The sequence below is a fragment of the Onthophagus taurus genome, chromosome 10 (assembly GCF_036711975.1).
Source record: "Onthophagus taurus isolate NC chromosome 10, IU_Otau_3.0, whole genome shotgun sequence".
Classification (NCBI taxonomy): domain Eukaryota; kingdom Metazoa; phylum Arthropoda; class Insecta; order Coleoptera; family Scarabaeidae; genus Onthophagus; species Onthophagus taurus.
This window is the reverse complement of record NC_091975.1, coordinates 9,777,755-9,804,497: the sequence shown is the minus strand read 5'-3', so window position 1 is coordinate 9,804,497 and position 26,743 is coordinate 9,777,755. Positions and strand designations below refer to the sequence as shown.

General features: G+C 33.2%; 4 protein-coding genes and 1 long non-coding RNA gene across 5 annotated transcripts; 3 read left to right on the top strand and 2 right to left on the bottom strand.

Annotated features, from left to right (window-relative positions):
• Window positions 1-5,458: 5,458 nt before the first annotated feature.
• Window positions 5,459-6,621, top strand: LOC111419676 (aldo-keto reductase 1B-like). Its single transcript, XM_023052527.2, has 3 exons — window positions 5,459-5,605; window positions 5,663-5,947; window positions 5,998-6,621. The coding sequence occupies exons 1-3, from the start codon at window positions 5,534-5,536 to the stop codon at window positions 6,565-6,567; spliced, it is 927 nt and encodes a 308-aa protein (XP_022908295.1). The 5' UTR covers window positions 5,459-5,533; the 3' UTR covers window positions 6,568-6,621.
• A 4,682-nt stretch (window positions 6,622-11,303) lies between these two features.
• LOC111419681 (aldo-keto reductase 1B-like) lies at window positions 11,304-12,628 on the bottom strand. The gene is made up of 3 exons (XM_023052531.2): window positions 12,428-12,628; window positions 11,537-12,372; window positions 11,304-11,476 (listed from the first exon to the last, which is right to left on the bottom strand). Exons 1-3 carry the CDS (start codon window positions 12,497-12,499, stop codon window positions 11,431-11,433), a joined length of 954 nt encoding a protein of 317 aa, XP_022908299.2. The 5' UTR covers window positions 12,500-12,628; the 3' UTR covers window positions 11,304-11,430.
• A 1,186-nt stretch (window positions 12,629-13,814) lies between these two features.
• LOC139431600 (uncharacterized) lies at window positions 13,815-17,291 on the bottom strand. The gene is made up of 4 exons (XR_011641694.1): window positions 17,020-17,291; window positions 16,679-16,843; window positions 16,340-16,489; window positions 13,815-14,132 (listed from the first exon to the last, which is right to left on the bottom strand). It is a non-coding gene; the product is annotated as an uncharacterized lncRNA (long non-coding RNA).
• Window positions 14,382-16,150, top strand: LOC111419680 (required for meiotic nuclear division 5 protein souji). The gene is given in 4 exon segments (XM_071199577.1): window positions 14,382-14,578; window positions 14,641-15,510; window positions 15,513-15,669; window positions 15,727-16,150. Coding segments are annotated over 4 exon segments (1,227 nt in total). The 5' UTR covers window positions 14,382-14,442; the 3' UTR covers window positions 15,791-16,150.
• A 251-nt stretch (window positions 17,292-17,542) lies between the features above and the next one.
• On the top strand, window positions 17,543-26,638 carry LOC111419679 (phosphatidylinositol-3-phosphate phosphatase). The gene is made up of 10 exons (XM_023052529.2): window positions 17,543-17,732; window positions 17,784-17,885; window positions 17,942-18,148; window positions 18,204-18,464; window positions 25,057-25,409; window positions 25,461-25,668; window positions 25,722-25,892; window positions 25,946-26,153; window positions 26,221-26,402; window positions 26,461-26,638. The coding sequence occupies exons 1-10, from the start codon at window positions 17,616-17,618 to the stop codon at window positions 26,581-26,583; spliced, it is 1,932 nt and encodes a 643-aa protein (XP_022908297.1). The 5' UTR covers window positions 17,543-17,615; the 3' UTR covers window positions 26,584-26,638.
• Window positions 26,639-26,743: the final 105 nt, after the last annotated feature.

The window sequence follows — 26,743 nt, the reverse complement described above, 5'->3', positions numbered from 1 at the left end:
TAACATCAAAAATAAAAATCCATAATAAATAAATCCGGACTTCTTGGCGACTATGATTGCGGATCATATCTACCAATCCAGTTTTTTCGAAACAACGTATTTAAATAATTTCTAACTAAAATGGTCGAATGTGGGCCGCAATGTTTTTGTTTTTTAAAAAAGTTCTGTCTTTCAAAATTTTGTACCCAAGCCACAAACAATAATCTAAACGTTTTGCTTCATCACCTAATTCGATAGTGTGGTTAAATTTTGGTTTATAATATGACACCTTATCATAATCTATTGCATTCGTTACCGCAACAATCGACCCCGCATCATGTTCATCTAAAAGCTTTTTTTCCTTCCTTTTATTTTCCATATTACCCGTTTCCGAAAATTTTTTAACAACTCTCTTAATTGTTTTTTTATCTACTAAAAATCCAAATTTTTCCTCAAATTGCCTTAAAACTGCATTGTAACTAATGTTCCCCAATCCATAGCACTGCACTATAAATATTTTATGTTGTAATGTAAACATGATCAATTAATATTTGACAATAGGCTAAAGCTAAGCTATCAAATGATAATTGTTAGTTCACTCAGGTCATTTGTTTTTATTGTAAAATGGAATATTAGAAAAAAATTTTCAAGAAAAAACTAATTTTTTCTTTTATATGCTAAATTAATAAAATTCGGCATATCGCTATAATTTAACATAACAAACATTTTATTTTAATCAACTTTTGTTGTACATTGCTCAGAAAGACCACTATACCTGCAATGGTTAACAAACTTCTTGCGTTAACTTTGGTACTTTGAGGATATTTGACGTAAAACTTGGTTATATTTCGTTTTATGACATCCAGACTTTAACTGCAAAAGATGGAATTTGAATTCAAAAATTTATCGTCAATTATACCTTACGGGGACACAATCCGGGGACACACTGTATAGGGTGTTCCATTTAAAAAAATAAAGTAGGCGGTCTAGCACTTCCTAGCCTTTTAGTCGAAGAGAACGCAATTAATAATACTTAAATCTGAATTTTCAAATTTTTGTATTGGCCAGAACCCTGTAAAGTTCTAATGGACGGTCGCCGTGGATGACCCTGAATTACACTCATTTGCTAGTAACATATTATATTATGACAGCAGTAGTTAGTGGTCTACAACCAGTGAGTAGTCTTTACAAGCAGTATCTAATATTCTAGCCGCTGTATCAAGTCGCCAACAGTATATCTCGTAGCCCTCTGCCAGTAATATCTCGTTTTGCGACAGGGGTACGTAGTCCTTTTCTAACATTAACTAGACTTATGCTGTATCTACAAGCTGTATCTAGCCTTCTGGTAGCAATATCTCATCGTATGGTATAGGTAGTTTCCGTAGGCAATATCTAGTATTCTATTAAAAGTATATCACTCCTTTATCAGTAATATCTAGTGTTGTGGGAGCAGTAGCTAGTCGTTTACAAACAGTGGAGAGTCTTTTGCAAAGAGTACCCAGTTCTTACAGCAGTATCTAGTCGCCAACAGTATAAAGTCCTCTGTAAGTAATATCTAGTCTCTGGTAGGAGTAAGTAGTCTGCTGCAAGCTGCATCTTGTAGTAGCAATATCTCGTCGCCTGCAATATGTAGTTTCTATAGACATTATTTAGTATTCTATTAGAAGTATATCCTTCGTTGCCAATAATATCGTCGGTATACAAGAGAAAGTGACTAATAAGTAATAAAGTTCTAATTTTTGCTTCTTATTATAAAATCAATTATTTTACGTGAGATTAGTTTATAATGATTTTTATAAATAATATAGTTTTTAGAATATGTATTTTAAATTAAAAAAGTCTATAATTAATTTAAGCAGGTTTGTAATGGTTTCTGTGAACAATGCAGATTCTAGAATATGTATTTAAACTTAAAAAAGACTATAATTAAACAAGTAGTAGTAACTAGTTTCAACTTCATATGTCTTCATCACTATATTCATTGTGTGAGGGTTCTGGACACTTGTCTTTCATGGTATTCGATCGGAATTACTCCCTTACGGCAAAGTTGAATTAAATCGTTTTCCTTCTTGATCGATATAGGCAAGGGTTCAGTATAACATTTCTTTAACTCAGTTTCTTTTGGAATATTATTACTGGGCCTACCTTTTGCTTTGCCTTTAATGTTAAACATTTTATACTCTTCATCATAGTTGTATCGGAACATTATAAACTTTTTTTTCTCTTTTTCGTACCTTAATTGTTTGATCTTTAACTATTCTATTTTTTCTCCCCCTTCATCCCGAATTGTATTTTGTAGTATAGATGTATTGAGTGCTTTCAAGTCAATAATGTCACGGTAAGTCATTTGCTCTACAATGTAGGCACCAGAAGTTTTATTTTTGCCTCTCTTGGATCTTGCTAATGTCATAATTGTCTTCCAATCATTAAGACAAAATACAGGAATGTATTTTTTTGCACTTTCAATGCATCGAATCGGCCTCCATGTGCGAGTGACCTTTTTCTAAAAAGTTGTGAGTAATAATCTCTATAAGTAACTGGTTGACTACAAACAACAAAAGAGCCGCAATGTATTTATTTCGGTTTTGGCCGCCACATGTGTCGCTAAAGAGTGACATTTCTTTGACAGTATCAGATAAAGTTTTAAACCACTTCAATAAAGCTGTACCTATTTCACAACTTCCTCGTTGGCCATCAACTTCGGACCAAAGATAACAATATCCCTTATTTGGTGGAGCTGCTTCATAAATTGCTAAATTGTATGCACATAGCTTTCGATTGTAGTAAAGAGGTGATACATCGGAGCATGGAATTTGCAGGACACTCTGTAAGTCAAAACTTACTGATACAAAAGTTTTGTCATTAATTGCTCTTTGTTTATCTAAATCTTTTGCTCTATTAGCATCATCCCTTCGCTTTATGTGAGAAAGAAATTCTTCTAATTTTTCAATACACAGCAAACATTGATCTTTCTTTGGTTTGAAGAAACATAAGTTATACTGCGTACAAAACACCCTCCTATATGTTATTGGAGAAACAAAATCCTTTTGATTGCTGATCTGTAAATCTTTGTACAATTCATACATTTTAAGAATGGATAAGGTAGAGTCAAGATACTTCCGTGTAGTTCCACGTCTACAATAGTGTGATTCCATCACAGGAAATGATTCTATATGTCTCTTCACCTCATTCAAAATGACAGGTTTAGTCTTATTTCCTGGGAAACTTTTTCCTCGTCGATCTTGAATTGGTCTATGACTTATCGACAAGGTTTTTAAGTAAAAATTTTTACAAACTCTTTTCTTTTCTCCGTTTTTAACAAATGTATAAATTGTAGAGACATTTTTTGCAGGTCTACTAGAGTCCCTCGTTCGTTTTCTTCGGCATTCAGAAGTTGCAACGGTATTAATTATAAAGTCCTTTTGTCTGTCATAGGATAGACTGTGATACTGTTTACAGATATCTTGTCGACGATCTGCAGGAAATACTTCTGTACATTTGTAGCGGCAATTGTCACAATTTACATTTCTAGGGGACTTTGCAGGCATTTGTTTGCCTTTAGTATTAATACACGCTAAACACGATTTTTTTAATAACTTGTTTTTCTCACGTTTTGTTCCTTGAGGATTTTTTATTACCCATCTGCGTTTTTCTATAACTTGCGTAGGATTTACTAGTGGTTCATTTATTATTAAAGTCGTAGGGCTTGTATTACTAGAATTAGTAGCAAATTCTACCGGAACATCCCTAAGATCATTAATAATTTCTTCTGCGTTGTTATAATAATTTTTCGAACAACTCATTTTGCCACTAAAATAAGGTATTATTGCATTAGCTTATTATTTTTTAAAACTAAATATCCGAAAAACAAAATTATTGTAATACGTGTAGATAGTTACCAAAGATTAAGTCTAATAACATAGAACACAATTTTATTTTGATTTAAGTAATAATTGTTATGATAAACTGTTTAAACTTCAAACGTCACTCTCTTTTCCCTGTCTGTCACATCATATTTCTGTATCTTTTCTCTTGTTTTTTTTTCGTTAAGCATAATGCATGGCTATCTTAATTTAAGTCAAATCCTAGAGATAAAAATATTGACAAGAAAACATGACTAAGTCCACTTAGTCATTTTCTCCTGTACAGGTTTTTATAAAATGGAATTTGAAATTATAAGCATTATTATGGCATTTTTGGACTTGTTCATTTTTTCCAGAAAAATAATATTGAATTTCCGGTACATGAGCATTGAAACCTAAAAATCTAAAATTTTGGACTTGGTCACATTCTCTTGTATACCGACGATATCTGGTGTTATGTAAGTAGTAGCTAATCGTCTGTAACAAGTGGATTGTCTTTTACAAGCAGTAGCCAGTCTTCTAACGGCAGTATTTAATTGCCAACGATATATAGACCTCTGCCAGTAGTATCTAATCTATAGCAGGAGTACGTAGTCTTCTGCAAGTAGTATCTGGTCCTCTTCAAACATTAAGTAGCCTTCTGCAAGCTGTACCTAGCTTTCTGCTAGCAATATCTAGTCGCCAACATATCCTTCTGTAGATAGTCAAACAAATACTACAGTTTCTTTGGGTCGCGGATATATTTAAAAGTTTGAATCGATACGAATTGAATCGAATCATTCATAACTTATTCCCCTCAATACATTCAAAAAAGGTTTTTAATCATTTTCAATCCCATGAAAATTTTAAGACAGTCTTTTAATTGTTATAACTTATAACAACATTCAGATATTGATTATTCGCGATATTCTTTATCAATTTTTTTCGGTTTATTTATAATTTTGTTACATGTTTTTCTTTTTCTAATTCGATAAGATATAATTAAAAAAATATGTTTTTCCTTAGAAAATAGACTTTTTATAGGAAATAACAAGGTTTTCTTGGTAAAATAATCAATTCTAACTTGAAACCTAAAAAATAACTCAATTAATACAATAATAAAAATGTTATTGATTTAAGCTTATTCAACATTAAATAATTCAATCCCCAGCCCAAAATAATTTGTGTTGTGGGCGTTCAAACGAATGGAAAAGTACTCCTTCGGCATCCTTATTAATTTAGATTTAACCCGAAAAGAATTAGGAATTAAAATTGGGGGTCTTTTATTAAATGAAATGAAAAATTTTCCGTTACATAATTTTATGAAATTATATATAACAAAGTTATTGATTTATTTTAGATAAATCCACATTAAAACATGATCGTTTTGAGATTGTAATTCACTTGAATCCATCTTTCCTTATCTCAATAATTTAAATTACTCAAAGTGCAAAAATTGATAAAGAATTTTTTTTAACAATTATCACGTTATATGAATTCTTTTAAAGCAAAGTTATTTTCAAATCGAGCAATACCCGAAATCATTTTGATATTATTCACCATGGAAATGCTAAAATAGTGAAACATTTTGATATCATCCCCACTTGAAATCGATTTCGTTACGTCACCGACCTTAAAATATAAAACGCGTCAACGCGAAACGTTCACGGTCAATCCACTTTTAAAGTTCGTGCTTCATATTTTAGAAAATCATGGCTAACGTTCCAACGATTACTTTTAATAATGGAAATAAATTTCCAATGTTCGGGTTAGGAACATGGAAAGTAAGTGAACGAATTTAAATCGATTTTTATTAATATTAATTAATTAATTAATTTTAGTCCGAACCAGGAAAAGTTACTCAAGCTGTGAAAGATGCCATCGATGCCGGTTATCGACATCTTGATTGCGCTCACGTTTACGAAAATGAACCGGAAGTAGGAGCTGGGATTGCTGCGAAAATATCGGAGGGAGTCGTAAAAAGAGAAGATCTTTTTATTACGAGCAAATTATGGAATACTTATCATAACCCGGAAGCCGTTGAGCCGGCTTTAAAAGTAACATTAAAAAATTTAGGATTGGATTATTTAGATTTATATCTAATTCATTGGCCGTTTGCTTTTAAGGTAAATTTAAACCTCGTTTTAACCACAACACAAATAAATTTCATTTTTAGGATGGAGATGTATTATTTCCATTAAACGCAAATAAAAAAATCGAATTTGCTGACCACGATTTTGTCCCAACTTGGAAAGCCATGGAGGCACTTTACAAAAAAGGCTTAGTTAAAAACATAGGAATTTCTAATTTCAACAAAGACCAAATTGAACGTCTCCTTGAATCCGCGGAAGTGGTCCCACAAACCAATCAAGTCGAATGCTCACCGTTTTTGAATCAACTTCCTTTGAGTGATTATTGCCGGTCGAAAAATATAACAATAACCGCTTATAGCCCCTTGGGAAGCGGGGACAAAAAGTTGTTGGAAGATAGCAAATTTGAAAGCATGGCTAAGAAATACGGGAAAAGTGTGGCCCAAATTTTAATTAAATATCAAGTTCAACGCGGGCATATCGTTATTCCTAAATCGGTTACGAAAAGTAGGATTATCGAGAACTATAATATTTGGGATTTCGAAATTAGCAAGGAAGATATGGGGGAATTGAATAATATGGATATTAATTTGAGAACTTGCCCTTTTAGTGAGTCGAAAGATGCTAAATTGTATCCGTTTAACGCTAAATATTAAACGGAAATTTATTATACAAAACTTATCAATATAATAAAAATGTTTAACCATTAATTAATTGTTTTATTTATAATTAATCTCGTTCGTTATTTTTATATTGATATAACTCGACAAAAAAGATATATTTTTCCCATTCAAGTGTAAATCAAAATGGAAAAGTATAAAAGCCAAAAGCAGTCCTGGGAGGTAGAAAATATGCACCAAGCTGTGGAGGAAGTATTACTTACTGCTTAAAGACTGGTGAAGACTTTGATGCTTACTTGTAAAGGACTATATACTGTTGACGACTAGATACTGCTTCTAGAAGACTGTATGGTGCTTGCAAAAAAGAATCCACTGCTTGATATTACTGGCAAAGAAGTATATACTTCTAAATACTGCCTACAGAAACTACATACTGCAGGCGACGAGATATTACTACTATAAGGCTATAGATACAGCTTGCAGAAGACTACTTACTGCTTGAAGACGATTTAATACTACTTGCAGAAGACTTCGTGCTGCCACCACAGAGAAGATACTACTAGAAGAGGAGTATATACTGTTGGCTACTAGATACTGTTTTTAAAAGACTGGATACTGCTTGAAAAAGACAATCCACTGCTTGTAATCAATTAGCTACCGCTGCTACAACACTAGATGCTACTGACAAAGGAATATACACTTCTAATAGAATACTGGATACTGCCTACAGAAACTACATACTGCAGGCGACGAGATATGGCTACTATAAAGCTAGATACAGCTTGCAGAAGACTACTTACTGCTTGAAGACGATTTGATACTACTTGCAGAAGACTACGTGCTGCCACCACAGAGTAGATACTACTAGAAGAGGAGTATATACTGTTGGCGACTAGATACTGCTTTTAGAAGACTGGATACTGTTTGAGAAAGACAATCCACTGCTTGTAATCAATTAGCTACCGCTGCTACAACACTAGATGCTACTGACAAAGGAATATACACTTCTAATAGAATACTGGATACTGCCTACAGAAACTACATACTGCAGGCGACGAGATATGGCTACTATAAAGCTAGATACAGCTTGCAGAAGACTACTTACTGCTTGAAGACGATTTGATACTACTTGCAGAAGACTACGTACTGCTACCACAGAATAGATACTACAGGAAGAGGACTATATATACTGTTGGCGACTAGATACTGCGTTTAGAAGACTGGATACTGCTTGAAAAAGACAATCCACTGCTTGTAATCAATTAGCTACCGCTGCTACAACACTAGATACTACTTACAAAGGAATATACACTTCTAATAGAATACTGGATACTGCCTACAGAAACTACATACTGCAGACGACGAGATATGTCTACTATAAAGCTAGATACAGCTTGCAGAAGACTACTTACTACTTGAAGACGATTTGATACTACTTGCAGAAGACTACGTACTGCTACCACAGAATAGATACTACAGGAAGAGGACTATATATACTGTTGGCGACTAGATACTGCGTTTAGAAGACTGGATACTGCTTGAGAAAGACAATCCACTGCTTGTAATCAATTAGCTACCGCTGCTACAACACTAGATACTACTGACAAAGGAATATACACTTCTAATAGAATACTGGATACTGCCTACAGAAACTAAATACTGCAGGCGACGAGATATGGCTACTATAAAGCGAGATACAGCTTGTAGAAGACTACTTACTGCTTGAACACGATTTGATACTACTTGCAGAAGACTACATGCTGCCACCACAGAGTAGATACTACTAGAAGAGGAAGTATATACTGTTGGCAACTAGATACTGCTTTTAGAAGACTGGATACTGCTTGAGAAAGACAATCCACTGCTTGTAATCAATTAGCTACCGCTGCTACAACACTAGATACTACTGACAAAGGAATATATACTTTTAATAGAATACTAGATACTGTCTACAGAAACTACCTACTGCAGCTGACGAGATACTGCTACCAGAAGACTAGATACAGCTTGCGGAACACTACTTACTGCTTTAAAATGACTAGACTGCTGCTAGAAGACTAGCTATTCCTCCCACAAGATTAGATACTATTGGCAGAGGGTTATACAGGGTGTTTCATGACGTTCTCCCGGCACTAATGGAGCATGTTGTTTGGGTGATTTGTAATAAAAAAGTTCATATGAACATATGTCCGATTCACTTCACTTATTGAGTTATCTGAATTTGAAAATAATATTTAAAAATTATGGCGTTACGGCCCAGCGCGGTGCTCAAAGGGTAAGTGTGCTATGACTGCATTAGTAAAATAAAGTACTTATTTACCTTACTGTCAAATTTGACAAGCTTGCCGTTTAATCTAAAATTATTTGAGTTTTATTTGCGTACAATGCCGTTTAAGTTTACGACTGTTGAGTATGCTGATATGGTTTTTGTACTGGGAAATTGTGATGGAAACGCTACTGCAGCTTCAATTGAATATCGACGACGTTTTCCAAATCGGCGTGTTCCATCGCCGAAGACTTTTAGTAGTACCTTCCAAGCTCTCCGAGAAACTGGTTTACTTCCGAGCGTTCATATGCAGTATGAACGAGCAACACAACAGAATGTTGCAGAGGAAGAGAACATCCTTGACATTGTCGAGCGCAATGCCTGCATTAGTACGCGACGGATATCCGTACGTTTAGGGATTCCCAATACCAGGGTATGGAGAACATTAAAAAGAAATCTGCTGCATCCGTATCATCTACAGCGTGTTCAACATCTGAAGCCAGAAGACTTCCCTAGGCGTTTGGCATTTTGTCAGTGGTTAAATAATAATCGGAACTTATACCGCTACATTTTATTTACGGATGAGTCACAATTTACTCGAGATGGCATAAATAACATCCATAATTTGCATAAATGGTCGGACATTAACCCTCATGCTACTCTAGAAAGTAATTTTCAAAGCAGATTTAGCATTAATCTGTGGTGCGGAATGTTGTATGATCAACTTATAGGACCGTTTATTTTTGAAGATCGTCTTACCGGACAAAGGTACTTGCAATTTTTGGAAGAAAAACTTCCGCGTTTACTGTGGCATGTACCTCTGGCAAGACGATTAAGAATGTATTTACAACACGACGGAGCTCCTTCTCATTTTTACCGTAGAGTCACCGATCATCTAAATGAACGTTATCCTAACCGCTGGATCGGTCGAGGTGGACCGCACGTTTGGCCAGCCAGATCTCCAGATCTCAATCCTCTGGATTATAACATGTGGGGTTGGATGAAAGATTTAGTATATCAAGAAAAAGTAGACACACGTGAGGCTTTAATCCAAAGAATTTTTGACGCTGCAACGCAAATAAAGGAGCACCGTGCAAAGATAAAAAATGCAACGCAGATAAGTGTATTGAAGTAGGAGGTGGAATTTTCGAAAATGTTTAAAATTAATAAATTATTTTTTCAAATTATAATAAAAAGTAACATTATCGCAATTACTTTATTTTTAAATGCATAAGTGTAGCTCAATAAATAAAGTGAATTGTCTTGCTCAATGCTTTTTTTTTTGGTCAAACATGACGCAATTATGGGAATAAGTACTTTATTTTACTAATGCAGTCATAGCACATTTATCCTTTGAGCCCCGCGCTGGGCCGTAACGCCATAATTTTTAAATATTATTTTCAAATTCATATAACTCGTGAAGTGAATCGGACATATGTTCATATGAACTTTTTTATTACAAATCACTTAAACAACATGCTCCATTAGTGCCGGGAGAACTTCATGAAACACCCTGTATATTATTGACGACTATCCACTGCTTGCAGACGACTAGATACTGTTGCCATAAAACTAGATATTACCTGGTAAGGAGTATATACTTCATATTTTACTGTTGGGAACAAATTTTCTCGTTTGAATGTATGTATAATTTGATTTATACGTTTCTTTTGTGATATAAAAGGCTTCTTCCTAGGTATGCGGCGATGATATCCATTTTTGTGAAGAACATTTCGAATCGTTTGTGCACTTACTGTTCTTTGAGATACAGAATTTAATTCGTTAGCAATTTTTGAAGCACTTATCTTAGGACTTTCACGCACTTTGTTTAATAGTACGCTCGAACACTCAATACTCTAGGACAGTGGTTTTCAACCTGTGCTCCGCGGAGCCCTTGGGGCTTTTCTGGGGTTCCGCCACAAAAATTGATTGTAAAAAGGGCTCTGCAAGTCAAAAAGGTTGGGAACCGCTGCTCTAGGACTCGGACGTCCCGTACAAAGCTGTATTTTTGTGGACCCCATTTTAAATCAAATCTCGAATGCTTTGTACTCATTTTTAATAAATATCCAAAAATTGAATGGCACGAATACGACATTAAAGTACTACAGTATATTGCGAGAACATACGCGTCTGGGGAATTAAGACTGGTGGGGGAATAATCTAAGGTAATTGGTGTATGGACTGGTGGATACTTGTTGTATGTGGAATTTACGCTTTTCTTGTATTTATTTTTTAAAAAATCCCATAAACCTTCAATTTAGAAATAAATGTTACAGTTCGAAGGCCTTAGATTTCTTTATCAATTCTAAGAAGTTTTTCATTACCCTCTTTTATTTAACACGTAATAAATGATTGGATCAACTGAAATCAGTATTAAGGCCATATTTTAATAACAATAACCTCTTTAATAAAAAACATTGATAACATTTTCTTATCCTTAAAATGCTTTTATGTTAATCACGTTGAATTCCACACATAACAAGGCTAAAATTACAAAAACGTCCACCTCATTAAAAAATATGTATATATAAATTCTTATTTGATTGCTCATAGAACATAAATTACAAAAAATATCGATGGATTTAGGATGAGATTTATATATTTTAAACTCAAACGATTAAGAAAATTTTCCATCAATACTCATCATTTTCAAACGGATGATGTGGATGACCAACACCGCTACAATAATATCAAAAATTTTATTTTAAATTAAAAAAAAATAAATAAATCAAAACTTACGCTGTCATTGGACAAAACCTCCCACCGCAATCGAACCCATTAATATACTCCAAATCTTTTGGGTCCAATTCAAAATCAAAGATGTTAAAATTCTCGGCGATTCTCCCTTTATTCACCGATTTAGGAATTGTAATAACACCTCGTTGAACTTGGTATTTCAACAAAATTTGAGCGGTAGTTTTTTTATATTTTTCTGACAAAAAGTTTAATTTTTCATCTTCTAAAAGCTGTGGATCGTCCGGTTTGGCCCACGGCCTATCTGGGCTTCCCAATGGGCTATAAGCAGTGACCGTAATACCATTTGACTTACAAAATTCAATCAATTTTTTTTGATTCAAATAAGGGTGGCATTCAATTTGTAAATTAACCGGCTTAATTGTGCTTGAGTCTAAAACACGTTCGATTTGGCGTTTATTAAAGTTTGATAACCCAATTGATCTTGTGTATTCCTTTTCGACTAATTTTTCCATTGCTTTCCATGTATCCACGTAATCAACGTTGCTGAATTGGATTTTTCCTTGTTCGTCGGTGGGAAATAATTCCCCATCTTCTTTATAACCCAAAGGCCAATGAATTAAATACAAATCGATGTAATCTAACCCCAAATTATTTAAAGTTTCTTTCATCGCTTTTTCAACTAGATCAACGCGATGAAAGGTGTTCCATAATTTGCTTGTAACAAATAAATCATCGCGGTTAATAACACCTTCATCTATTTTATCTTTTATCGCAGCTCCAACCTCTTTCTCATTACCATAAACATGGGCACAATCAATGTGGCGATAACCTATATCGATTGCATCTTTAACAGCTTGAGTCACTTCGCCCGGCTTCGACTAAATTTAAAATAACATAAATTAAATTTTTTAAAAAAGTGAGGTTAGAAATTACCTTCCAAGTTCCTAACCCAAAAATGGGGATTGAAAACCCGTTACTTAAAGAAACTGAAGGAACCGAAGACATTCTTCGTGTTAATGTTGATTAGAACTGCTTAATACGAGATAATTCCTTAAATTAAATACTTTCGTTATCTCAAGTGATGTTTTTATCTTAAACGAGAGAAATGACAGATTCAAAATTTAAATTGGTTTAGAATCAAAACTAATTTTTTATTAACGTTATCACTTTCCTATTTAAAACGTTTTAATGGAATTTCCTTATCTTATAACCTTTATTAAATAATGCGATAAAAAGGAATTATTAAAAATTCTTAACGTAATAATTCAAAAAAAGCGGCGCCATCTTTTGGTGTGATTTATTAAAAACATAATTACAGATTTCTTCGAAATAAACGTTAAAAATGTTAAGTTGATTGAAGTTGTTGATGAAACGTACATAATAAACGTTAAAAAATACGAAGATAAATTAAATTTAAAAAAAAAGTGAGGTTAGAAATTACCTTCCAAGTTCCTAACCCAAACACGGGGATTGAAAACCCGTTATTTAGAGAAACTGAAGTAACCGAAGATATTTTTCGTGTTAATGTTGATTACAACCGCTTAATAATAAATAATAATTCCTTAAATTAAATACTTTCTTTCCTCAATGATGTTTTTATCTTAAACGAGAGAAATGACAGATGTCAAAATTTAAATTGGTTAAGAATCAAAACTAATTTTTTATTAACGTTATCACTTTCCTATTTAAAACGTTTTAATGGAATTTCCTTATCTTATAACCTTTATTAAATAATGCGATAAAAACGAATTATTCAAAATTCTTAACGTAATAACTCAAAAAAGCGGCGCCATCTTTTGGTGTGATTTATTAAAAACATAATTACAGATTCCTTCGAAATAAACGTTAAAAACGTTAAATTGATTGAAGTTGTTGATGAAACATACATAATAAACGTTAAAAAATACGATGAATACGAAGATAAATTAAATTTTTTAAAAAAGGGAGGTTAGAAATTACCTTCCAAGTTCCTAACCCAAAGACGGGGATTGAAAACCCGTTATTTAGAGAAACTGAAGGAACCGAAGACATTCTTCGTGTTAATGTTGATTAAAACCGCTTAATACGAGATGATTCTTTAAATTAAATACTTTCGTTATCTCAAGTGATGTTTTTATCTTAAACGAGAGAAATGACAGATGTCAAAACTTAAATTGGTTAAGAATCAAACTTAATTTTTATTAACGTTATCACTTTCCTATTTAAAACGTTTTAATGGAATTTCCTTATCTTATAACCTTTATTAAATAATGCCATAAAAACGAATTATTAAAAATTCTTAACGTAATAACTCAAAAAAAGCGGCGCCACCTTTTGGTGTGATTTATTAAAAACATATGTAATTACAGATTTCTTCGAAATAAATGTTAAAATCGTTAAGTTGATTGAAGTTGTTGATGAAACGTACATAATAAACGTTAAAAAATACGATGAATAGGAAGATAAATTAAATTTTAAAAAAAAGTGAGGTTAGAAATTACCTTCCAAGTTCCTAACCCAAAAACGGGAATTGAAAACCCGTTATTTAGAGAAACTGAAGGAACCGAAGACATTCTTGATGTTAATGTTGATTAGAACCGCTTAATACGAGATAATTCCTTAAATTAAATACTTTCGTTATCTCAAGTGATGTTTTTATCTCAAACGAAGGAAATGACAGATGTCAAAATTTAAATCGGTTAAGAATCAAAACAAATTTTTTTATTAACGTTATCATTTTCTTATTTAAAACGTTTTAATGGAATTTCGTTATCTTATAACCTTTATTAAATAATGCGATAAAAACGAATTATTAAAAATTCTTAACGTAATAACTCAAAAAAACGGCGCCATCTCTTGGTGTGATTTATTAAAAACATAATTACAGATTTCTTCGAGGTAAACGTCAAAAACGTTTAGTTGATTGACAGTTGTTGATGAAAAGTACATAATAAACGTTAAAAAATACGATGGAAGCTTGTTGTGCCGTCGAAAAAGAAGTCGACAAGATATTGTCGAAATTCGAGAGTATCGGGGAACACGCCAACAGAACTTTGGGAGAGCTAGTTCAATACATACAGAGTTTAAAACATCAAATTGACAATGGTAAGTTTCTTTATACCTTGAGGTCATTGTTATTGTTCAAACAAAGACTTTTTTCTTCGTAGCACCATCAAATCACGAATTAACACCGATTCAAGTAGACACGTTAAAACAAGCTACGATAAAAGTAAAAGAAACGATTTCAATGTTATCCGCCGACCACAAAGATCTCCACGCGACAGTTTCGAGAGTTGGAAAAGTCATCGATAAGCATTTCATTCAAGATTTCGCCGGCGCCACTAAAGAGGATTCATTTAACACTCCGCAAAAAATCGAATTATTAAATAAAATCATTTGCCAACATTTTTATCGGCAAGGAATGAAAGACGTGGCGCAAGAGCTCGCGAAAGAATCAAGCGTTGAAGTGGAATTAAACGAAAATGAACCGTTCACGGAGTTAAATCACATTTTAGAAAGTTTACGAGAGAAAAATTTACAACCGGCTTTAGATTGGGCCGTGACTCACCGCGAAAACTTAGAGGCACAAAATTCATCACTAGAATTCCAATTACATCGTTTAAAATACATTGAAATTTTAAGAAACGGATCTGCTAATGAAACCGAAGCGATTAATTATGCCCGGACTTTTTTTAAACCGTTCGCTTATAAACACGAAAAAGAAATTCAAACTTTAATGGGAATGATGTTGTATGTTCGCAACGATATTAACAGATCTCCATATAGTTGTTTGTTAGATCCGGATAGGTGGATGGATGTTTATGATATTTTTACAAAAGATGCTTGTTCTTTATTAGGGGTTAGCGTTAATAGTCCTTTATCAACTTGTGTTAATGCTGGGTGTAAAGCAATTCCTGCATTGTTAAATATTAAACATATCATGAAAGAAAGGCAGGTAGCAGCTATTTGGAATGGAAAAGATGAACTACCTGTGAGTGAGGTTATAAAATTTAATACTCGCGTTATACGAATTTGTTTTAGATTGAAATTGATTTGGGAAATGATAGTAGATATCACTCAATGTTTGCTTGCCCGATTTTAAGGCAACAATCGACGGAAAATAACCCTCCCATGAGGTTAATTTGTGGTCATGTTATATCCCGAGATGCTTTAAATAAGCTTTGCAGTGGAAATAAGTGAGTAAAAGATTAAATTATAAACAAAATTGATTGTTTTTTCGTAATTTGTTATAGAATGAAATGTCCCTACTGCCCGATGGAACAAAGTCCAACCGATGCTAGATTAATCTTCTTTTAACACACTTAAAAAAAACGTTTTTTATTTAATTATTATGAAAAAAAACAAAACTAATTTTTTTATAGTGATCTCTACATTTAACAACTTTAAATAGATTAAAAAATAGTTATTAAATCAGTTTAAAAAAACATAACCTCAAATAAATTATCTGTCATTTTTTTTGTAGGTTATGTATTTTTGATTTTTTCTTCATTTACGTTAATTATTCGTTTATGTTATTGATTTCCTTAGATGGTAAGTGATATTTATTTATTTTTAGTTAATTTTCTCCTCCGGTTAATCAATTAAAACGAAATACACATTTTTATATGAACGCTGTGAGATTATTTATATCAATAAAGAATGTAATTGTTAAAAAATTACCTTAATTTCCTTAATCATCACTTCTAACTAGTGCAAAACCGTTCTAGATCTTGTGTTAGTTCTAGTGATAGTGTAAAACTAGAACTAACACTAGAAAAGAATTAATTAAAGTGTTAGTTCTAGTTTTAATTGTTATTTAACCCTAAATTCTTCTAAATATATATTTTTTTGATTTAATCCACTTACCTTGCTTATAATTTCATCCATTTACCCATTTTGAATCCAATTAATGTGTTTTTCACAAAAAAAAACTTAAATTCGACGTCCATTTTGACAAGCAACTAATGTTTGGATCTTAATCACCATGGTAACCGAGCCAAAATCAAGTTGGATAACCTTAAAATAATAAAATTTTATTCCGATTTTTTTATCAATTCTAACATAATTTTTATTAATTATAAAACAATTCGAATTCTTTACGATTATCTCGCATTCATGACAAATTCGTTAATTGTAGTTAATTTAAATCGATTCTAATTAAGAGAAATAAATTAAAAATATCTCTTTTTGATTTAATCCACTTACCTTGTTTATAATACCCTAGATAAACCAATTTTGAGTTAAATACAGTTTTTTAAACAATTAAATAAGACTTTTCCTTCAAATAAACTTAAATTTAATTTCAATTTTGACAAGCATCTGCAATATTTCGATCTTAATCGCCATGGTAACCGAGTCACGTTGGATAACCTTAAAATAATAAAATTTTCCGATTTTTTTATCAATTCTAACATAATTTTTATTAATTTTAAAACAATTCGAATTCTTTACGATTATCTCGCATTCATAACAAATTCGTTAATTTAAATCGATTCTAATTAAGAGAAATAAATTAAAAATATCTCTTTTTGATTTAATCCACTTACCTTGTTTATAATACCCTAGATAAACCAATTTTGAGTTAAATACAGCCTTTTAAACAATTAAATAAGACTTTTCCTTCAAATAAACTTAAATTTAATTTCAATTTTGACAAGCACCTGCAATATTTCGATCTTAATCGCCATGGTAACCGAGTCAAGTTGGATAACCTAACAGTAATAAATTTATAACCGTTAATATTTCACTTTATATTTTAATTTTATTTTCTTTTTTTGTGTATTGCTTCTTAAGTGAAATACACTGTATAAAAGTATAAATAAAAACATAGAAATGGCGAGTGTTCAACGATTTTTTGTACATGTACAAAACGTCAAATCTTTTTTTGATTTCAACAATAAAATAATTTATTACAATTTCACATTTCGCTTTAATTCACGTTATAAAATCGAATAATAATGAAATAATGAATAATTAATAAATATTTTAACGAAATACGTTGATAATGAATTATTTTTTTATGTAACTTTTCGATGTTTTAAAAGTCTATGAAAACGTCACATCAAGTGTCAAAAAATAATAAATGACAGGTTAACTCAGGTAACAAACTAACAAGAACTTTTAATCATAATTTAGTTTTCTGATGGATAAACCCATCGAACTTATAAACATGGAACCTGGGAATTACCACAAAAATATCAGTCTTGAGGGGTTTATAGGAGATTCAAAATCAAGCTCTTTAAATTCTAAACAAGAAACTGTAAGTAAACAATCATTAATAATTTATTTGTATTTAATTAATGTTTTATAGACTAGTTGGGGAAAAACTTCTCCAAGTAAAAGTTATTGCTCCTCGAGCTCAACATCAACAGAAAATGTCGTTTCGACTTTGGAAAGAAGAAAAATAACAAAGGTAAAATTTTGTTGAGGTTATGATTTTCTTTTAATTAATTTTTAATCAACATTTAGGCAAATACTGAAGCAATTTTGAATTCTCGAGCTGATGAAATCCCTTTATTCCCCGGTGAGAAGATTTCAGAGCAAGCGAGAGACGTAACTTACGTTTGTCCTTACAATGGCCCCTCGAGAGGAGTTTTAACCGTTACAAATTATAAACTTTATTTTCGATCAACAGATAAAGATTTAAATACGATTATCGATGTTCCTTTGGGTGTGGTAAGATTTTAATCAAAGAATTAAGGATTCAATCCCTAAATTTTTATTTTTTAAGGTTTCTCGAATAGAAAAAGTAGGGGGTTTATCATCTCGAGGTGAAAACGCGTACGGAATTGAAGTTTTTTGTAAAGATATGAGAAATTTAAGGTTCGCACATAAACAAGAAAATCATTCTCGTAGAGATATGTTTGAAAGACTTCAACAATTTGCGTTCCCCCTTTCGAATAAATTAAAACTTTTCGCTTTTGAGTATTCGGAAATGTTCCCAGAAAATGGGTGGGCTGTTTATGAACCAATCGCTGAATTAAAACGAATGGTTATTATTTTTATTTATTTATTTATTTTTTTAATTTTATTTATCTCATGTGAAAAAATTAAAACTCAGTCTAGTCTATATTTATATCACATATATCATTTCAAATAAGTATGCTGTAGACATAGGCAAAATAGAGATTTCTAATTGCATTAATGTTAGAAAAAGCTGCCATGGATCTAATAATAAATCCTAACATACGCCAGGCTTTGGAGATAACAGCATCAATATGTTTATCAAATAATTTATGATCAAATGTAACACCCAAATCTCTAATAAATGAGACACATTGCAACCTCTCACCAGCAGGAAATAACATTAAACTTTCATAAGTTTAATGATAGACGATTATTTAAGCAAAAAGCATGTAGATTATTTAAGTCAGATTGGAGCCTAGAACAATCAAGAGGTGAAGAGATACAGAGAAAGAGACGTCAAATATGTCGTTAACATAAATATTAAACAGTAAAGGGTTAACAATCTCTCCTTCAGATAAAATTTCCCCTAAATTCCAAAATTTTTTAGTTTAAACAGAAATAAGTTGTGATCCACCCAGTCAAAAGCTTTACTAAAATCTGTGTAAACTGAATCAACTTGATTTTAGACTTAAGGGCAAAGAATAGATGTGATGAACCACTTTCTCAAACACAAAATAGATATGGGGCGGTAATTAGATATAACACCAGACTCCCCAGATTTATAAATGGGAAGAATAAAAGCCCACTTCCACAATAAAGGAAAGATACCTATTATTAATGAAGCATTAAATATAATAGTTAAAAGAAGGGACAGAGACTGTGAACATTCCTTGATTAAAATTGATGGAATACTAATACTGTCTATAACCCTGATGTCCATCAAGGCCTCCTCAACCTCAATTCTGTTAAAGTCAGTGTTGTTAAATACCCAGGTATTTATTTTCAAAGGTTTATTTTCAAAATTGAGTGGATGGCAGTTTTGTAAGCATTACAAGAAAGCAGAGTTGATTATCGATATACTAAACTTATTTATAATATCTATAAGAATACTACAATGACGGTAAAATTGCATGAAAGACTGAAGAGAGTAGAGTAGTTGAACCCTTTCACTGAGTAGTTTACACTGTTGAACCCAAATTGTTCATCACAGTCCTGGACAGTGCATTTAAACAACTGGATTGGACCCAAAAAGTCGTAAACATTGATGGCAAAATCCTAAGTAATTTGCGCTACGCGGCCGATATCGTTTTTATTTCGGATGGCCTTGGAGAGATTAAACTAATGCTGAACGACTTAAAGGAGGTCTGTGCAAGAGTCGGGCTAAATATCAACAAAATTTAGGATAAATCTTCTTCCCAGCTCTAACATCAACATTGGGAATGAGATTGAGAGAGTTGACAGCTATGTATATCTTGGCTATGAGGTTCGTGTATCGAGAGATAATCAAACAAGCGAACTAAACAGAAGCCTACGGGAAACCAAGAGAAAAGGGTTTCAATCAATGTGTTTCTGGTTATGACATACGACTCCAAAACTTTAACATTAACGGTAGCCACTGCAAGGAGGGTCCAAGTAACGCAAAGATAGATGGAGAGGTCGATCCTGGGTGTAACTCTGAGGGACTATACACGAAATGAAGACTTATGAAGAATACATGATGTGGTCAACATTGTGACAAAGCTTAAGTGGAACTGGGCGGGTTATGTCGCGCGAATGAAGATAGAGCAGTGGACAAAATGATTGCTTGAGTGAAGACCGCGAGCGAACAGACGAAGTAGACGTCAAAAAAATGACCAACAATTGGATTCAGACAGCACAAAGCTATGTCCAATAATGAACGCAAAGGACTTGATGATAATAATCATAATAAGTTGATCTAATCTAAATTACGAACAAAAACTCACCAATTATACACAGCCACAAATTCTACCGATTTCGATATTATTTTGCTTACCGAAACATGGCTATCTCCGGACATCACCAACTCTGAGTTGCTGCCTACTACATTTAATGTAATTAGAAATGATCGTAATCACCGTCTTGTGGATAGAAGAGTGGGCGGTGGCGTTCTTATTGCCTGCAGTCAGCAAACCAAATTGTTCAACTGTGATATGTCCGAGATTTTAAATCTTTGTTGATACTTTAAACGTAGTTCAACATAACCATATCTACAACTCTAGAGGTAGGATACTCGACTTAGTATTTACTAACTTTAACTGCGAAGTAACTGCAGAGCGTGACGTTGCACCTTTACTTACTGAAAACTTTAATCATCCTGCACTGAACATCTCCATTAAATCTCAGAATATTGAAGATGCTCTAGTGTTTCCATCAAATAACAATCTTCGTTTTAACTTCCGGACTTTCGTGGATTGTATGACGATATTGGTCGTGTTGTCTGGTCTGATATATTGATGTGCTCGGATATTAATATTGCTGTGGAAAAATTTTACTATAATAACTATAACGTTATTGAAAAACATGTACCCAAATACTGCTTATCGCCGTCGAAATTTCCTCTATGGTTTACTGGAAGCACTAAGCGTATGTTGAATATGAAGGAGCACTACTTTAAGAAGTGGAAGAGTTCTAAACAGCTATCATATTACGATGAATATGTTAGGTTGCGTCGTTTATCCAAGGATGCAATAGTTTCTGATTATCAGGCTTATCTCGTGAATACCGAAAATTGTATATTGACCGACCCCAAAAATTTCTGGCGTTACGTGAATCAGAAACATGGTAATTCGCGTATTCCAGGCTGCATGACCTTTGCTGGCTCTGAAATCTCTGATCCCCTTGAAATAGTGCAGGCCTTCTCTGTCTTGTTTTCTGAAGTCTTCAATCCTGGACTTACAACTATCGGTAACTGTAACCAGCAACTCAACTGGCCTGGACCCTTCTACATTACTCCATTTTCTATCGAGGAGGTAGAAATCTGTATGAAACGACTAAAGAATGACTCTACCGCTGGCGACGACGGTCTCCCAAGTTTTATTATTAAAGATTTATGCTTAAAAACTAAAACTTTTCCTGCAGTATGGAAAAAAACTCGGATAACGCCGGTTTTTAAGAAGGGAGACAGATTTAGTATTGAAAATTACCGACCTATTAGCATTTTGAACAATTGCTCGAAAGTCTTCGAAATGTTGCTATACTCCAGAATGAGTTACTATGTTCGCCCATACATATCTGATCATTAGCACGGATTTATGACTGGTCGTTCAACTATGACTAACTTAGCAGAGGTAACGCAGTTCATCAGCGAGCACATGGATAAACGGGAACAAGTTGACATAATTTACACAGATTTTACAAAGGCATTTGATAGATTAGATCATGGAATACTTCTTTCTAAACTCTGCAGTCTTGGATTTACCAATGATTTCGTGGATTTAATTTCATCTTACCTCTCCAATAGACTTTGCTATGTGAGCTACAACGGTTTTAAATCTAATACGTTCACTGCTGGCTCTGGTGTTCCACAGGGTTCCATCCTGGCTCCCCTTCTATTCAATGTTTATCTGAACGATCTATTACGACGACTTGATTGTAATGTGCTTGCTTACGCCGATGATCTAAAGATATTCGCTCGTGTAACATCCCCTGAAGACTGTGTTATCTTACAGCGCAATCTGAACATTATCAGTTCCTGGTCAATACAGAATGGAATTGACCTTAACATAGCAAAATGCGTTGTCGTATCTTACACAAGGTGTAATAACCCATTAAGGTTTAATTATAGTGTGGGAGTTGAAGCAATACGCAGAGAACGCGCTATTCGAGATTTGGGTGTCTTATTCGATGACCAGTTGCAATTCAAAGACCATGTTAACGCTATAGTAAAGTCAGCCTCTGGTGCATTGAGTTTCATCATCAGGCAATGTAAAAAATTTAACAACGTAGCTGCATTAACAGTACTTTTCTATGCGTTTGTTCGTACAAAATTGGAATATGGTTCTATGGTTTGGTATCCTTATTATACTTCTCACCAGCTCATGCTCGAGAGAGTGCAGAAGAGGTTCTTAAAATACTTACATTTTAAAACAGTTGGTCAGTATCCGGAGCGAGGTGTTGACTACGTTGCGTTATTGGAAGAATTTAATTTTTCATCTTTGAACAATCGTAGAGAAGATGCTAGTAGAAAATTTTTATCGAACATCGTCAATTGTACTGTCGACTCACCTTCACTTCTTGTTCGAGTTGGATTCATTATACCCAGACCTGGTATCAGGAATAGCAATACATACCAGGTGCCGATCGCTAGGACCAACGTTCTGATGCGGGCACCTTTGACACATATGGCACGGAACGCAAATAATGAGGTTACCACTTAAACTATATATCCCTTATTAACTTTGTAATTTGTAAAATATCCCTATTGTGACATATTATTATTATTACAACAGATTTATCTGATGATAATACGTCTTTGATTGTTGATTGTTTGTTGGAAAAAAGTCTTCCTCTTCATTTTTTTTGGAATCTGATACATTTTTACTGGTATCACTTTTATACGCCTTTTATACACGCAATTTAGAAATACCTACCCGCCGGGTATTTACCCAGCGCCCATCACTGATCAAACTGCATCTGATTCAAAGGAAGGGCATCCGTTTCCACACAATCTACATTCTGCTGAATTGGAGCAGGATCAACAAAAACCGAATAAAAGAAATCAGCGAACAATGAGGAAATAGAAATGACATCCGTACGCTTCTTAGACTTACTAAAAGCCCAAAACACCTTTAATTCAGATTGGATATTACTTTCAGCTCTTCTAACATACTTTGCACGACTCCTTAGAATTGAAAAAGTGAAATACTCAAGTCGTTTTCTCTCGAATTACTTTAATGGTATTATATGAAACCCAAGTAGGAAAACCCTTGGTAGTTTTGCGTTTTAAAGAGACAAATTCACGTATAGCAGTATTGGCATAGTTAGAAAAAATTTGAACAGCGTCGTTGATATCACGACCAGCGAGTTCGGATTCCCAGTTAATTTCGTTAAATTTAATTCAGGAAACCAAGCTTTTCTAAAACAGAAAGCGGCACCATGAAAACTTAAGAGTGGAGTGCGCACTGTCGTCAGAAACTAACGGATCACTACAAAGATAAATTTGATATACATCGGTAGAATTAGTAATAACAAGATCAAGTGTGTTTAAAGAAGAATTTTTATGATAATTTAGTAAATAATTTAGAATTTAGCAAAGGGAACGAACATACAGTGGCTAAACCGAAATCCAGATCAAGTGACCAGTTTAATTCAGGCAACTTTACTTTTTTTATTTATTTACTCTCACGGAACACAGCGCCAACACAAACCCAATTGAAGCTGTGCTACTAAAAAGATACAACAAGATAGAAAAAAAAAGGACACCAAAAATTTAAATCAGTATCTTAAGTTGTGTAAATAATTTGACAAAAATAAAAGAGATAACTAAAAAATGAAACAATAAAGTATAGTAGATTAAAAATAAGTGAAAAATCGAGATATCTAACAATCAACACGTGAAAAGACGGTCAGCAGAGCGAGCAGAGTGCAACAATGGCGAATGCTGATAGGCGTTAGTGCGCGGCGTTGATTGGCAAGTCGAGTCGTAGTCAACATAGGTAGTATGACATTTTCAGCATAAAAAACGAAGGAACCTCTTTTGGATACGCTCTAATCGTTCCACGAATATATCATATTGTGGATTCCATACAACAGTATAATAGAGGGTCATTAATGAATTAGTGTCTGCAAAATCAGCAGTTGATCTCATGACGAATCCAAGCATACGAAAAGCCTTGCCAACCACCAAATAGACATGCTCATTGAATAATAGCTTACTATCAAACGTCACGCCCAAATCCCTTATAGAAGTAACCCTGTTTAACAACTTGCCTCCAATGATGTAGTCAAAGCGTATAAGACAAGGCTTTTTTATAAAAGTGATTGTAAAGCATTTGCTATAATTTATGGTGATAAAGTTTATAAAACAATTCGTATAGATCTCGCTGAAGAACAGAACAGTCTCTAGGATTAGACACGCAGCAGAAGATCTTTAGATTATCTGCATACATTAAACAGTTAGGGTTCTAAAACACTTAAATGTGTCATTAATATAAATATTGATAAGCAAAGGTCTAAGAATGTTTCCCAGAGGGACGTCGGATGAGACTGATACCGCCTGCGAGGAAAAATCTTTAACTCTAACCGAGTGCGTCCTATTAACCACATAGGAAGTAAGTGTAATTCGAGTCTTTACCGAACAACCAGCAAAAAATCCGTGTTATCGAGGGTCCAAAACATTTTTTACAGTGTAAAAAATATATTAAGCTCTCAAGGACCTTGCCGAAAATGGGCAATAAAGAAATTGGTCTATAGTTTTCGATTAAGCTTCTACAACCAGATTTAAAAATAAGAGAGGCTTGCTTCCAGATTAGTGGGAAGACACAGTCTTTCAGAGATCTATTGAATAGGATTTTTAGGAACAATTTTTTATTATAATAAATAAGGGTTAACGGCTCTAAAAGCTTTCAAGACCTTGAAATTGTAGAGACAAGTCGCAAAAAGTTTATTTGTCTCTTATTTTTATTAAAAACAAAAATTATTAAAACATTCTTTTTTAGGGTATTAATAACGACATGTGGAAAATCACCAAAATAAACGATAATTACGAAATTTGCGACAGCTATCCCGCGGTTTTAGCCGTTCCAGCTCAAGTTACAGACGAAGAAATAAAAAATGTTGCTAATTTTCGGAGCCGCGGTCGAGTTCCCGTTTTGAGTTGGATTCATTCCGAATCGCAGGCCACTATAACTCGATGTTCACAACCGTTGGTTGGTGTTAGTGGAAAAAAATGTCGTGATGATGAGAAATTTATTTCGTTAATTATCGATGCTAACGCTCAATCCGATAAAATGTTTATTTTGGATGCTCGACCCAGTGCTAACGCCATGGCTAATAAACCAAAAGGAGGGGGGTAAATAAAATTATTTTACAATTAAAAAAATGATTACAATTATATTCTTAGATACGAATCTGAGGATGCTTATAAAAACGCCGAGCTTGTTTTTTTGGATATTCATAATATTCACGTTATGAGGGAATCGTTACGGAAACTTAAAGAACTTTGTTTTCCTACAATCGAAGAAACCAAGTGGTTATCTGGGTTAGAATCAACGTATTGGTTGAAACATATTAAGTGTATTTTAGCTGGTGCTGTTAGAATCGTTGATAAGGTTCAATTTTATTTTTTTTTATTTTAAAATTTAATCTATATTTATTTTTATAGGTTGAAAATCATAAAACATCAGTTTTAGTTCATTGTTCTGATGGTTGGGATCGAACAGCTCAACTTACAGCTTTAGCTATGTTAATGCTTGATCCATATTATCGTACGATAAAAGGATTTGAAGTTCTAATTGAGAAGGAATGGTTATCTTTTGGGCATAAATTCCAACAGGTTAGGTTTATTTCGCTTCAATCATAAATAATTAATTGATTTATAATCTATAGAGGGTTGGACATGGCGATAATCATCATTCCGATGCTGATCGTTCCCCCGTTTTCCTTCAATTCATCGATTGCGTCTGGCAAATAACCCAACAATATCCAAATGCATTCGAATTTAACGAGTACTTCTTAATAACGATTTTAGATAATCTTTATTCCTGCCGATTTGGAACGTTTTTGTACAACAGCGAAAGAGAACGAGTTGAACAACGTAACATAAACTCAAAAAAAACATTTTTTTTCTAATTACAACTAAAATTTCAACTTATTTCTTAAAGGTGTTAAAGAAACGACCGTTTCTCTTTGGTCTTACACTAATAGCCAATTAGAATTGTATTTAAACCCGCTATATTGGGCGAATCCCCATCAACAAGAAGTGTTGATTCCGATTGCGAGTTTAAGGAATATTCGGCTTTGGAAAGCGTATTATTGTAGGTGGAACCCAAGTATGCGTATTCAGGTTATTATATACACAACATACTATAACATACAATATTATAAATAATGATTTTTTTTAGGACCCCGTATATCAAAGAATCAGGGAGTTACTTCGATTGAAAGAGCAATTCCAAAAGCAGGTTGAAGAATGTCGAAAAGAACAGCAATTACGATTAACAAAGGCGAATTCTTCGTCACCTTAATTAAAATATCAATTATTATAAATTAACTTTAACCAAAAATAAAAATTCGATTATATTCCTTATTTAATAAAGATGAAAAGTAATTAGAAATACATTATTAACAACAAAAAGTTTTTCGATTTAATTTGTTAATTTGAATTACCCGCCAATAAAAAAATTC

Excerpts from the sequence above, each read along its gene's own strand:
- LOC111419676 (XM_023052527.2), top strand. The coding sequence starts at position 5,534 with ATGGCTAACGTTCCAACGATTACTTTTAATAATGGAAATAAATTTCCA. Across the intron at positions 5,606-5,662 it reads TCGGGTTAGGAACATGGAAA|TCCGAACCAGGAAAAGTTAC; the intron begins GTAAGTGAACGA and ends AATTAATTTTAG. Across the intron at positions 5,948-5,997 it reads ATTGGCCGTTTGCTTTTAAG|GATGGAGATGTATTATTTCC; the intron begins GTAAATTTAAAC and ends TTTCATTTTTAG.
- LOC111419679 (XM_023052529.2), top strand. The coding sequence starts at position 17,616 with ATGGATAAACCCATCGAACTTATAAACATGGAACCTGGGAATTACCAC. Across the intron at positions 26,154-26,220 it reads AAGAGAACGAGTTGAACAAC|GTGTTAAAGAAACGACCGTT; the intron begins GTAACATAAACT and ends TATTTCTTAAAG. Across the intron at positions 26,403-26,460 it reads ACCCAAGTATGCGTATTCAG|GACCCCGTATATCAAAGAAT; the intron begins GTTATTATATAC and ends GATTTTTTTTAG.
- LOC111419681 (XM_023052531.2), bottom strand. The coding sequence starts at position 12,499 with ATGTCTTCGGTTCCTTCAGTTTCTTTAAGTAACGGGTTTTCAATCCCC. Across the intron at positions 12,373-12,427 it reads TTGGGTTAGGAACTTGGAAG|TCGAAGCCGGGCGAAGTGAC; the intron begins GTAATTTCTAAC and ends TTTTAAATTTAG. Across the intron at positions 11,477-11,536 it reads AGGTTTTGTCCAATGACAGC|CGGTGTTGGTCATCCACATC; the intron begins GTAAGTTTTGAT and ends ATATTATTGTAG.